The following is a 14,336-nucleotide window of genomic DNA, read 5'->3' on the forward strand; positions in this document are numbered from 1 at the left end:
TTTAGTTTAGCTCATTGAAATGCAGGATGAGCATAATAGATTATCAAGGTTGTTTACTACTCTACATTCTTTTAGGCAATTATGATTAATTTATTTCCATGAGTTGAACAAAATAAATAAATAAATATATATATATATATATATATATATATATATATATATATATATATCTAATTGGAATAGTAATTGAGTATTGAAGTTAATATATGTTTACAAAAAAAAAAAAAAAAACTAAACTAAACTAAAAAAAATGGAATTTTTTTTTATAGTTAATTTAGCTAAAAAGTTAAAGAGGCTGATGTAAATGCTCTAACCATCTCAATAAAAGCCTCAATTTTTTTTTTCCCTCTATGTTGTGAGTTTGTTTTGAGCAAATTCACATGTCGTGTAATTTAAGATGTCATAGTGAATTCAAATTGATTTTATGTATTTTTAACCCTTTTGGATTAATTTTAGTCAGAAAGTTTGGATTGTTTGCTTTACTTTATACAAATTTTATTTTGCATATACAGTCGTCTTCGATTTTACAAACTTTCCTTCTCTCTCTCTCTCTCTTTTTTTTTTTTAAAAAAAAAAAAATTTTCCCCTCTCACAACAAGGTTAAAAGGTTTGAATGTGAGCACAGATCCAACTATCTTTGACCTTTTAATGAAGTTAGATACCCTACTCATATTCATAAATAACTGAAGTTACTTTTACTTTTTACATATAATACATTAATGCTACCCAATCCAACATGCATCAAAACAATAAAGAAAATGGTAGAAGCACGTTAAATTATACACCAGCAAATCTAAGCAAAAAAAAATATATATTACATTACACACCAACAAACCTAAGTAATATATATATATATATATATATATATATATATATATATATATATATATGTGTGTGTGTGTGTGTGTGTGTGTGTGTGTGTGTGTGTGTGTGTGTATTGAATTCAATTTCTAATGTCTCCTCCCTCAAACCTTTCTTCCTGGTACCGGTTGCCTCACTCCGAAAGTCTTCATTAACCAATCATGATTCCTTGAAATCACAATATGCCCAATAGTCACCCCAACAAGTAGTCCAAATCCATATTCAATCATAACAATTCTCCAACCAAATTGAAGTGGAGACCCCGAATCATGGCTGTTTTTTGAGGTTGAAGGTGAAGGTGGTAAAACCTCATAATACTTACATTTCTTTGACAATGGATTTCCACACAATTTTAAATTTCCTTCAAATGAACTCTTTTGAAATGTATCAAATTGTTTTCCTTGTGGTATAAGCCCCACAAGATCATTATGAGAAACATTAAAGGATTACAAGAAAGTGAGTTGGGTTAGCTGTTGTGGGATTTCATCTATGAGCTTGTTTTGAGAAAGGTCCAATGATTCCAACTCTGCAAGGTTTCCTAATGTTGGTGGGATGCAGCCAGTGAGCATGTTATTAGAAAGATTGAGCAAATGAAGTACTTTTATATTTTCAATTGATTCTGGAATGTCTCCTGCAAATCTATTACTAGAGAAATCAAGGGCTGTGAAAATTTCTTGGACCTTCTCGTAAATTGTGTCAACTCCTTTGTTTGTCATCATCATTGGGAAATTATACTCATACTCAAATTCAAAAATCTGATAACTGAATTTTGCTTTAAAAGATGAGTATACTTGAATATATGATAAGTGGTATGCACGATCAAATCTGGAAGAATTCGAATTTTGAAATAATTCTACTGGCAACATTCCAGTAAAACTATTGTATGAGAGATCAACGATTTGTAACTCATAATTCACACTATGAATCTTTATTGGTCCATAAAATTTGTTGGACCGCAATATAAGAATCTTCAAATTTGAAAGGTTTCCTAACCAAGAGGGGAAAGTATCATTGAATTGGTTATTACTGAGATCAAGAGCCTTCAATGCTATACACTTAGACAAAGATCTTGGTAACCACCCTTGGAATTTGTTTTGGCTGAAGTCAATTATCATTAATTTGCTTCCATTTGCCCAAGTTTGTGGGATGCTTCCTTCGAATTTGTTCCTTCGTATATCCAATAGGACTAAAGAATCACCAAAACTGTGCATGCATTGAGGAAGTGGACCACTTAAGTTGTTCTCTGACAACTCAAGGACCTGAAGAGAACTCAAGTTACAAATCAACTCAGAAATTTTTCCAATGAATGAATTGTGTGATGCGTGGTATTGCAAAGTGGAAGATGATGGAATTAGAAGTGATCCTTGAATATTGTTATACGAAAGGTCTAAAATGGCCAGATTGGTCCATGGAAGAAGAATGGGATGTTGACCAAGGCTTGTAAGAAAGTTGTCAAAAAGGTTGAAAGACTTTAGACTTTCTTTACTCACATGTTCCAAACCCATTCTGGTACTTGACCATGAATGTTGTTGCTTTGTAGGTTTAGCAACTCCAATTCATTTAGGTTTGCTAGGAAATTTGGGAACTTACTCAAGTTGCATCGAGATAATCCTAAAGTTACAAACTTTTGAAGGGTTCTATTAGCACTGGCTTCACCTTCAAGAAATGATACTTGATTATAAGATAGATCCAACGTAGTTAACTTTTTGAGCTTTACAAACTTATCAAACTCCACAATGCCACTAAAGTAGTTATTAGAAAGACTAAGAAATTCTAGATTTGTAAGGTTAAAGATTGAGCTTGGAATCTGGCCAGCAAACTTGTTGTGATCAAGGACCAAGGCAGTTAGTTGTGTCAGATTTGCAAGCACAAAAGGAATTGGACCAAGGAATTCATTATTGGTAAGGTATAGAAAAGAAAGTTGGACGAGGTTTCCAAAGGAAGATGGAATGTGGTCCTCGTAAGTGTTATGTGAAAGATCCAGAGAATTTAGACGAGTGAGGTTGCCAAGTGTTGATGGAATGAACCCAGAGAAGTTGCAATCCCATATTAAAATTGTAGTTAGAGACCCGAGGTTTCCGATTGAAGCAGGTAGCTTACCTGAGAAACTTGTTACTGTGAGATCCATTATCTCAAGGTTGCTACTCCATTGAAAGTCAGGCAAATGGCCAGTGAGACCATCATTGTACCGCACATCAAGAACTCGTAGATTTGGAAGTTTAAAGATGCCTACTGGGAATTCCCCATAGAATCCACAGTTATGGAATCTGAGGGATGTTAAAGAAGACAAATTTGCCAAGATGGTAGGCACCATGGAGATTATTTTCACCCCACTCAAATCAAGCTTTTCTAGGCTTGTTAAATTTTCAACTAGACTTCTTAAACTAGGCTTCTTGATTTCTAAACTGTTTCTACTTAGATTGAGGGATGACAATTGGGACAACTGTTTCTACTTAGATTGAGGGACGATTTCTAAACTGTTTCTAATGGGATTTGACTAGCAAACACAGAAAAAGAGAGATCAAGATATGTTAGTTTAGATGGATTGGAAATGGTGGATGGGATTTGAGAGAGCTTAAAATGATTGTCAGCAAGATTAAGCCTTTGAAGATGAACAAGATGGAAAAGGCTGCTGGTGGAGTTAATAGAACCGTAGAGACAGCTACTATTGAGGTCAAGGCCAATCACGTGGCCCGTGAACTCATCACACTCTACCCCATCCCATGAGCAGCAGTCATTGTTGTTTCCTTCTAATGTCCAGGATGCAACCTTGGGATAAGCCAATGGTTCAAGAGAAGCGGACTTGTTGATGATAAAGCTGTCCTTAAATTGCAACAAGTAAGACCTTTCATGACCACGGCAAAGAGGTTGCATAAAAGAAAAAGAGCGAGTGGCTATAAGATGAAATGTTGAGAGAAAAGAAAGCAAGTACACAAATTTTAAATGATACAAAGAGGACGCCATAACTTATGTCTAAATTAACTATATGTTTTTTGCTCTTATATAAGCTAGGAAATGCAAAACAAGAGAATGGCTATTTTCTTCGTCCTTGACTATGTGGAGGATTTGGACTTAGGGCAACCATATCAGTTAGTATATTTTACACATCCATTTTTACACTAAAAACTTACTTTTTTTTATTTTGCGCATCTATTTTTACAAAACATCCACATCAGTTTATCCATTCTATCATCTCTTTTATTTAAATAATCAATTTTCTCTTTTATTATTATTATTATTTCTCTCAACTACCCCCTTTACATATGCGCTCTCTCTCTCTGTCTACCCATCTTTTCTGATTTGTTGCTCTCTCTCTCTCTCTCTCTCTCTCTCTCTCTCTCTATACCCATCTCTCTACCATCTCTATACCCATTTCTGAACACAGATCAACTCTCCCTGTTGGTCTAATCCACACCATCTTGGTCACAAGCACCGATCCACAAGCACCGATCTCCCTAGCTCCGATCAGATCCAACTAGATCAGATCTGACCGAGATCTCTCTAGCTCCGATCCACAAGCACTGATCTATCTTTTTGTTGGTTTGTTCGCGTGGTTTTATTTGTGTGTGGTTGTGTTTGTGTATCTTTGTGTTAATTTGTCTGTGTGGATGTGTTTGTAAGCATTTGAGGAAAAAGAAGATGAGGAGAGGAGAAGTTACTGAGTTCGTTGTGCACGGAGAAGAGAGAGAAAAAAAAGGTGCGAACGTGAAATTAATAAAATAATATATGGACGAGCTACAGTAATCGTGTAAATATATACGGTTATTGTAGCAAGTGTATAAATATACACATTTTTAGAAGTTTTGATGTGGAGCATTGTTTAGGCAAAATGTGTAAAAGTTGTGCCTTTTTCTATTATGCACGATTTTGCATCCACATCAGTGGATGCTCTTACATGTCTTCACGCTACAATCCAATTGGCTTCAATTCAATTTTGGAAAATGGAAAGTTAATTTTGGAAAAGTTAGGACCCGTTTGGTACACAAGTTTAAACACATGTTTTTAGTTTTTAAACAACATTACACATATTTCCATACACTTTTTCACCCACACGTATTTCCCAAAAAACTGATAACTGTTATTTAAACACATGTACCAACGGGCCCTTACTTTTGGAAAATTTTAAACTAATTATTTACAACTATTGCATTGCTCAGTTACCCTCTTTTGTGGTTGTGGACTTGTGGCTATGTTTCCACCACTTCCTGGTTCCATTGCCCATACAATTAGTCAATTACCCAATCATATTAGAAGAGGAGAAAAACTTCGAGAAATTTCAATAAAAAATTGTATGCCTTTGATTTACCTTTTCTAAAAAGTATTGCTGCACTAGCATTAGTTTAGCCTTTAGTAGCGATCATCTTCTATTTGGATTGGCCAATATATATATTGAAGAGGATAAAAGTATGAGACGGATCTTTCTTTAAGAAGAACGACGTAGTGTGGTCGACGGATTGATACCGCAAGGATACATATCGGACGGATACAACATTTGGTACTCGTCCAGTATGATTAGTTGTCATAAATTCTTAATTGTACGTCACGCAATATGTTTGACGTGACTTTGCTTGATTTCCACACAAGCGTGCACACCGGGAGTTCTTGCGTTACACGTTTGACCATAATAAAAAGACTCATATATGGAAAAGAGCTCAAGAAGGAATGGAGAGTAAAAAGAAGTATTATCCTAAAAGGAAAAGGTTTCCTGACCAAGACAGGAATGATAACCCTACACTAATATAAATATCCCAGAAACCCTAACATCAAGGTATGCATAATTATCTCGACTCTGGCACTCTAGGGTTGTAAAAAAAAAAAACTCTGACTTCACCTTCGGAGGGTTTTTGGCCGGCACCACACCGGTGCTCTCTTTTAGGTCCTCTATTTTCTTTTTGCAGGTGTTGCTTTGGTTTGAGGAGTGCTTGCAGCTTACTGGTGATTTTTTCGGCATCATCAGTTGGCGCCGTCTGTGGGGAAGAGATTATTTAGCCTTTGCTCTATTCCTGAGACAAAAAGTTGCATGGTACTCACTCGATCGATGGCAACGAACAACAATCAAGGCGACGAACCGCACGCCACAGCTCTAGAGAGGCAAGTCTAAACGCTTGCAGCGGCGATTGAGCGCCTCACCAAGCAGAATCATGATTTAGAAGAGCAATTGCGACAAAGGAATGCACACCCAAATGCACCGGAGGAAGACCAGGAGGGTGCTAGTCCGGAAGGAAAGAACGCGGAAGGGCCTGAGGGTAGCAACGCTCCGACTAGATCGGAGCGGCAAGAGACCAACCGGCCATCCGTCTCGGACACCCTGCCGACTCACATAGCAGCTGAGATGCAGGAGATGAGGGAACGTATGGATATGATGATGAACGCCCTTAGAGGACGAGTATCCAGCGACCTGGACTACCTAGTCCATAGAATGGATTCGCCTTTCACAGCGCTCGTGAATTCATGCCCCCTTCCTCCAAAGTTTCGCATGCCTCACGTGGAGAATTACGACGGATCCAAGGACCCATTGGATCACTTGGAATCTTTCAGAACCCTAATGCATCTTCAGGGCGTACTGGATGAAATCATGTGCAGGGCTTTTCTCACCACTCTAAAAGGGCCTGCGAGGGACTGGTACAGTAGGTTGACGCCTAATTCCATCAGCACTTTTAAGGAATTAGGAGCACAGTTCGTATCACACTTTATCAGGAGTCACCGGCATAAGAAGTCTACTGCGTGTATATTGAGTATTAAGTAACGAGAAGACGAGACATTAAGATCATACATAGCCCGCTTTAACAAGGAAGCCCTTTCGATAGACGAGGCAGATGACAAGATACTTGTGGCAACATTCACAAACGGGCTACAAAAGGGTAAGTTCTTGTTCTCTCTATGCAAGAATGACCCAAAGACTATGTCCAATGTGTTTTACAGGGCGACAAAGTATATGAACGCAGAGGATGCCTTGCTAGCACGAGAGGACAAGCCCAGAAAGAGGGAAAGACAGGAAGATACGCAATCGGACAAAGGACGAAAAATGGCAAGAACCAAACCGCCTTCGGGAAGATTTATGAGCTTTACCCCCCTCACAGCCCCAATTGAGCAAGTGTTAATGCAGATCAAAGATGAAGGAACCTTGACGTTCCTAGGCAAGCTGAAGGGAGATCCGAACAAAAGGCCAAGAGATAGATACTGCCGTTTTCATGGCGATCATGGCCACGATACGACGGACTATTATGACTTGAAGCAATAAATTGAGGCCCTCATCAGGCAAGGAAGGTTGCAGAGGTTCGTGAGGAAGGAGAGAATGGATCAACTCCAGAAGCAGAATCCCCGACGGGAAAACGAGCGTCCCAGGCCACCTGTAGGAGATATACGGATGATTGTAGGGGGCAATACTTCTGCAGGGTCATCCAAAAAGGCCAGAAAGACCTACTTGCGGACGGTTCAAAGCGTCCAGTCGACAGGTACCTCACCAAAAGCAATACGGCAAGATAGCCTTAGCATCGGGTTTTCGGAAGAAGATGCGTGACGCCTTCACCACCCACATGACGACGCGCTCGTGGTCAGCATACGGGCAGGGGACTACAACATGCATCGAGTTTTGGTGGACAAAGGAAGCTCAGCAGATATCCTCTATTACCCCGCATTCCAGCAAATGGGAATTGCTAAAGAACGACTGGTCCCAACGAATGCACCCTTTGTTGGCTTCGGAGGAACAAGGGTCTATCCTTTAGGCGTCGTTACGTTGTCTGTGACGGTGGGAGATTACCCACAGCAGATAACCAAGGATGTTTATTTTCTCGTGGTTGATTGCTCTTCAGCGTATAACGCTATCCTTGGACGGCCCACTCTCAATGCAAGGAAGGCAGTAACCTCTACCTACCATCTATTGATCAAATTTCCTACCGAATATGGAGTTGGAGAACAGCGGGGAAATCAGGTGGCTGCACGGGAATGTTACGTCGCCATGATGGAAATGGATGATCATCTACAAGCAATGAACATCGAGGAACAGAGAACAGTGACGGAACCGATGGAAGAGTTGGAAGAAGTACAACTGGATGATTCTAGGCCCGACCGAACAACCAGAATCGGCACCCTCGCCGACCAAACAGTCCGACAAGTGCTCGTATTATTCCTCCAAGAAAATCAAGATGTATTTGCATGGAGTCACGAGGACATGCCGGGAATAGATCCAACAGTCATAGTTCACAGGTTGAATGTATCACCCTCCTTCTCTCCAGTCCGATAGAAAAAGCGAGTGTTCGCCCCCGAACGAGATCGAGTCATAGCGGAAGAGGTGCAGAAGCTACAAGAAGCAGACTTTATACTCGAGGTGTACTACCCTGATTGGTTGGCGAAGTAGTAATGGTCAAGAAGTCCAATGGGAAGTGGAGGATGTGCGTCGATTTCACGGATCTGAATAGAGCCTGCCCTAAGGACAGTTACCCACTCCTACGCATCGACACCCTTGTAGACTCCACCGCAAGACGTGAACTTTTAAGCTTCATGGATGCCTTCTCCGGTTACAATCAAATCAAATTGGATAAGACTAATCAGGAAAAAACCTCATTTGTAACAAGCTAGGGACTTTTTTGCTACAAGGTAATGCCTTTCGGGCTTAAGAACGCGGGAGCCACATATCAGAGATTGATGAACAAAATGTTCGCGCACCAAATTGGCAGAAACGTGTAGGTTTACGTGGACGATATGTTGGTAAAAAGCGTAAAAGTGTCTGATAATCTGAAGGACTTCCAAGAGACTTTTAATACTCTTCGGATATACAAAATGAAGCTGAATCCGAACAAATGCGCGTTTGGAGTAACCGCAGGAAAATTCTTGGGATTTATGATGTCCCAGAGGGGCATTGAAGTCAACCCGGAGAAAGTAAAGGCGATTATGGAACTGTCTCCTCCAAGGACGGTAAAAGAATTACAAAGCTTGACCGGGAAGATAGCAGCCTTAAACAGGTTCGTATCTAGAGCAACGAACAAATGCCTCCCATTCTTCCGAACGCTAAAGAGATCTTTCGAGTGGACGGACGAGTGTCAAAAGGCATTCGAAGGGTTGAAGACATATCTCTCCGCTCCGCCGTTGCTTAGCCCATCTATGCCGGGGGAAGAATTGTTCCTGTACCTTGTCGTCTCCTCAGCTGCGATCAGTGCAGCTTTTATCAGAGAAGAAGGAAAGGTACAAAAGCCCGTGTACTTTATAAGCCGGGCACTAAGAGGAGCAAAAGAAAGATACCCACCGATGGAAAAACTCGCATTTGCTCTTGTGACTGCGGCCCGGAAGCTCAAGCCATATTTTCAAGCACACACCATAAATGTCTTGACAGATAGACCCCTACGGAGAGCAATGAGCAATCCCGAAACGGCTGGACGGATGGCTCTATGGGCAATCGAGCTAAGTGAGTTCGATATCCAATATCAGCCATGGACGACAGTGAAAGGACATATATTGGCAGACTTCGTTGCCGAATTCACTACCGTAGAGGAGCAGGGGGCAGAAGAGACGCCCACCTGGAAAATTCACACAGATGGATCTTTCAATAAGCGCACTGAGGGTGCTGGAGTCGTACTCAACACCCCGGAAGGAGACAAGATTGAATGCATGATCCATCTGGACTTCACCACTACTAACAACAAAGCAGAATACGAGGCCCTGGTTTCGGGACTGGAACTCGCAATAGTGGCAGGAGCTAAGAAGGCGGTCGTCTACTCTGATTCGCAAATCGTGGCCAGTTAGGTTAATGGGAGCTATGATTGCAAGAATGAGAGGATGAAAAGGTACCTTGGGGAAGTGAAGGGTCGAACGAGTGACCTCCAATTCACGATGATTCAAATCCCAAGAGAGGAGAACCAAGAAGCGGACCGACTCGCAAAGGCAGCTTCGGCCCAACCAATGATCGTCCCGGAACAGGTATTGTCCTTCATCCAGCTTTCACCATTATTAGATGACATTAGCATGTAGGAGGTAAGCAATGAGGATTGTTGGACGACTCCAATTATGGCGTATCTCAAGGAAGGCAAGCTGCCCGATCACAAAGAAAACGCGAGGAAGTTGAAGGTTAAAGCTGCCCGGTTCTTCTTGATTAAAAACATCCTATACAAACGAGGATTCTCCCGACCATATCTAAGATGCCTCGGCCGTGAAGAAGCAGATTACGTGATGAGGGAGATCCATGAAGAGGTTTGTGGAAACCATTCTGGATCAAGGTCTCTAGTGCACAAGCTACTCCGAGCAGGATACTACTGGCCAACAATGCAAAAGGATGCCCATACATACGTTAGAGCTTGCGACAAGTGTCAACGATTTGACAATCTCATCAGGCAGCCGACGGAAGAACTTACCCTAATGATGGCTCCATGGCCGTTTGCACAATGGGGGTTAGACATCATGGGTCCATTCCCAACAGCAGTAAGGCAGCTGAAGTTCTTGATGGTTGGTATTGACTACTTCACCAAATGGGTAGAAGCAGAAGCTCTAGCTACTATCACGGAGAAAAAAATCCGTAGCTTTGTGTGGAGAAGTATTATTTGCAGATATGGAATTCCGAGGGTGCTCGTTTCAGACAATGGGAAACAATTCGACAACGACACCTTCAGAGACTTTTGTTCTCAACTTGGAATCAAAAATCACTACTCATCGCCCGCCCATCCGCAGGCCAACAGACAAGTTGAAGTCACGAACCGGTCCTTGTTGAAGATTATCAAGACCCGGCTCGAGGGGGCAAAGGGCATCTGGTCGGACGAACTACCAAGTGTTTTATGGGCATATAGGACAACAGCGAGGACACCGACGGGAGAGACACCGTTTTAGGTTGGCGTATGGTACTGAGGCCCTCATACCGGCAAAAGTAGGATTAGCAAGCTACCGTGTGGAAAGCTACGATGAGAGCAAGAATGACGAAGCTTTACGTTTACAACTCGACCTTGTAGACGAAGTTAGGGCAGCAGCTGCACAAAGACTAGCGCGATACCAAGACATGATGGCAAAACATTACAATTCCAAGGTCAGGCACAGGGATTTTCAGGTGGGAGATCTGGTCTTACGAAAAGTACTCGGCGCTACAAAGGATGCCTCCCAAGGAAAACTGGGTCCTAACTGGGAAGGACCGTACAGAATCATTTCATGGCATAGGAAGGGAACGTACTACTTGGAGACTTTAGATGGAAGAAGACTGAGCCATCCATGGAACGCAGAGCACTTGAAGAAATACTACCAGTAGTCGAGGGGCATAGACAACATCTACCTCCTTTCCAGTTTATTTTTAAACCGTTGTAGTTTTTATTTATTAAAACCAAAGTTTTTTATTTTCCATGAACAATATAGTCTACTAGTATGTCATAATGAGAAGAGTTTTTATTTAAAACGTATGAAATGTACTGTGCTCAAAATCTACAAAGTCCACATACTGGACAGATTATCCAAAATGGATAAAAATTTACTACACCAACGAAGTGGACGAACCCACACTAAGTCCACATAGTGGACGGACCCCTACTAAGTCCATATAGTGGACGGATTATCCAAAATGGATAAAATCTAGTCCACATAGTGGACGGACCCCTACTAATGGACGGATCTCTATTAAAGACCACATTATGGACGGATCATCCAAAAATGAATAAAAAATTATGTCAAGTCTGGACAATGAAGGGATCCAAGTCCACATTATGGACGGATCACCCAAATGGATAAGAATTGTCCACACAGTGGGCGGATCAACCTACAAGGATTGTTATCATATTATTTCACATAGTGTATGGTCCATAAAATTGACAGAACGACCTCTAAAGTGAGAAACATACCAGTTAAATTGTGAGACGGACTGACATCATAAATGAAAGATGTCTTCATTGCATTCAACTCACAATTGGACGGACCCCCGTGACATTATTAGACTATTACATGCAGCAATAAATTAAAAATACACGACGGATAAAAAGCAAGCGAATAAGCTAGTAAGATTTCATAAGATGAAATGTTCACAATTGAAATAAATAACGACGGTTCAACAAAATAAATTACAACAGTTAAAGTTTTGACCGTGATATAAAAAATAAAAATAAAAACTGCTATTGATGCTTTGGGGAAGTATTTTCGATCTTTTGATTGTCGTCTAGTTGATTTGGAGGGAGAGTTTGACCTTCGTCAGCTGGAGCAGTGACGGCAAACACATCATCTGTACTCTTTGAACGGACAGATTGCGCAAGTGTTTGCCCTTGAGCGTCGATGGAGACATGGGATACGTCCAGATCGGGATACGAAGCCTTGACCTGACGGATGGCGTCGTCGAATCTGTCAGCAAAGGAGCTCCCAAGCTCTGCCAAAAGAAGGTCGGAGTCACGATACTCCTGGACCGCGACTTCTTTTGCATCGCGGAGTTGAGTCTTGGTGTCCGTTAGCTCCTTTTCCTTGTCTTTTAAAATTTGACAAAACTGCTCATTTTCCTTCTCCAGCTCACCTCTAAACTGTTCCGAGCATTTAAGCTTCCTGTCCATGTTGATCTTCCAGGTCTTTAGGTCGTGGAGCTCGTCCTCCATTGTCTTATTCTTTTTCCTAAGACGGTCCATTGTTGTCTTGTGATTGAGACAACGGCCCATTAGCCCTTTCATCATTAGCATGGCCTGAAAGTAAAATACAACACTATGTAAACGATGGATGAAAAGGAAGGGTACAAAAGCTTGAGGACGGGTTAAAAGGTACCTGTGCAATAGTGAAGAGGCCCGTCTCTCCCATCGCCTCCATCGCGTGGTTGCCAAGGTCCTCATAATCGTCAGCCGTCATGATGGACGAGAGTCTTTCCAGGGCATATCCTGAGTCTTCTCGAAGTAGGACAGGTGGTTTCTCACCGGTATGAATTGGACCCTTCATCAAACCCTTACCCTTGCCATGCCTGACGGGTGGTTTCTCGGCCTCCAACGCTATGACGGGCTCTGGGGTGGTCTTCTGCTTCTTCGGCAGACGGTCCATCTTCATCGGTTGATTCCGTTTTGATGGAACGGATGGAACCGTCCCCTTAGCTTGACCGACCTCTTGCTTCTTCTTCGCTGCTTGTTGCTTGATGAAGGCTCTTCTCTTGGCAGCGTCCATTTCTGCATATCAAAGACGGATGTGAAGTGTTAGAAAAGCATAAGTAAAAAAGACGGAAAGAGTTTATGACGGGCTTACGTTTGCGAACTCTGCTGTCGTAGCGACGGGCGACAGAAGTGGGTTCGGGGCCGTCACAATACCAATGGAGTGTGTCAAGGGTGACTAGTTGAGCCCACGTCCTCTCCTCAAGCTTCGTCTTGTTGAAAATTTTCTCCAGGAAGCTCCACTCCTCTAAAGTAACTTATGGACGGTCCCGAGCTACAAAAAAGACGGTTAAACTACCTTCCAAACAAAATCTAATGTTTAAATGGACGGGAGGTAAAAGCTATTGCATACCCGACGGAGGCATTATGCCCCATGTGGTGTCGACGGGCATATATGTGTCGTCCCATGGACGACACATCCATCCGTCCCCTTCCAAGAAAAAATACCTACTCTTCCAGTCCCTATTGGAGTCGGGTGTCTCACAGACAAGCCTCAACAACGGGCTCCTAGCTACAAAACTGTACATTCCTTTTGACTTAGTGATCTCCGTAGGACGGTAACAGTGGAAGAATTCTTCCACCGTCAACCTTCGTGCACCGTTGGACATAGCCCCGTACAAGACCTCCACGCCTATGAAAGCCCTCCAGGCGTTTGGGGAAATCTGAGTGACAGATAGGTCAAGATATTGAAGCAGTCAACCGTTGACCCCCTTGTAGTAACATTTCTCAGACTTTTGGGGGAGACGAAGACGGACGTTGTTAGGAATTTGATACTTGGCCCTAAGTGTTTTGAAATGGAATTCTGTGATTGTGGACCTAAAATCATTGACCGTCCATAGCGGTAGCATGACGAACTCTCTAAGACCATCTGGACCGATCACAGATTGAACGGGAGGATCGACACCATCTAAGTTATCACTTGACGACTCTGAACTATCAGTCTCCAAACCTTCGTCATCTAGGGAAGGAGAGGTAGAGGACAGATTCCTTTCTTCACTTGAAGTGTCAGGATCTCTTTGACTTGACAAGAATCCCTCATCGTAGCCCGCCCCGTCGCGGACAAACGATTGATTACTCGACGCACTAGACATTACCTACATATATGACGGTACAGCCTAAGACACTGACGGATCTACTGAAAGTGTATAAAAAAAGAAGAAGAAGGGTTTAGAGCACATACCGGATTGAGATCGAGTAGATATGAAGTGACAGATAGTCTAGCAGGACGACATGAATGCACAATATAAATGACGGATGCGCTCTGATTGCAAATCTTTTATAGGAGGACGAGAATGAAGGAAGAAAAGGCATACTTTTATAGAAAGAAGGGCACGGAATACGAAGGGACGCCTTGTTTCAGGGGAACAGCAAATCAATAAGGGCCACGTGTCCTTCGTCATA

The 14,336-nt window shown here is 42.0% G+C and overlaps 1 protein-coding gene and 1 pseudogene across 1 annotated transcript; one reads left to right on the forward strand and one right to left on the reverse strand.

Moving 5' to 3' along the window:
• Positions 1–965: 965 nt before the first annotated feature.
• On the reverse strand, positions 966–3,825 carry LOC142620314 (uncharacterized; annotated as a pseudogene).
• A 5,136-nt stretch (positions 3,826–8,961) lies between these two features.
• On the forward strand, positions 8,962–9,600 carry LOC142620315 (uncharacterized). The gene has a single exon (XM_075793704.1). It carries the CDS (start codon positions 8,962–8,964, stop codon positions 9,598–9,600), a length of 639 nt encoding a protein of 212 aa, XP_075649819.1.
• Positions 9,601–14,336: the final 4,736 nt, after the last annotated feature.

The sequence above is a fragment of the Castanea sativa genome, chromosome 12, assembly GCF_040712315.1.
Source record: "Castanea sativa cultivar Marrone di Chiusa Pesio chromosome 12, ASM4071231v1".
NCBI classification, from domain to species: domain Eukaryota; kingdom Viridiplantae; phylum Streptophyta; class Magnoliopsida; order Fagales; family Fagaceae; genus Castanea; species Castanea sativa.

Excerpts from the sequence above, each read along its gene's own strand:
- LOC142620315 (XM_075793704.1), top strand. The coding sequence starts at position 8,962 with ATGCCGGGGGAAGAATTGTTCCTGTACCTTGTCGTCTCCTCAGCTGCG.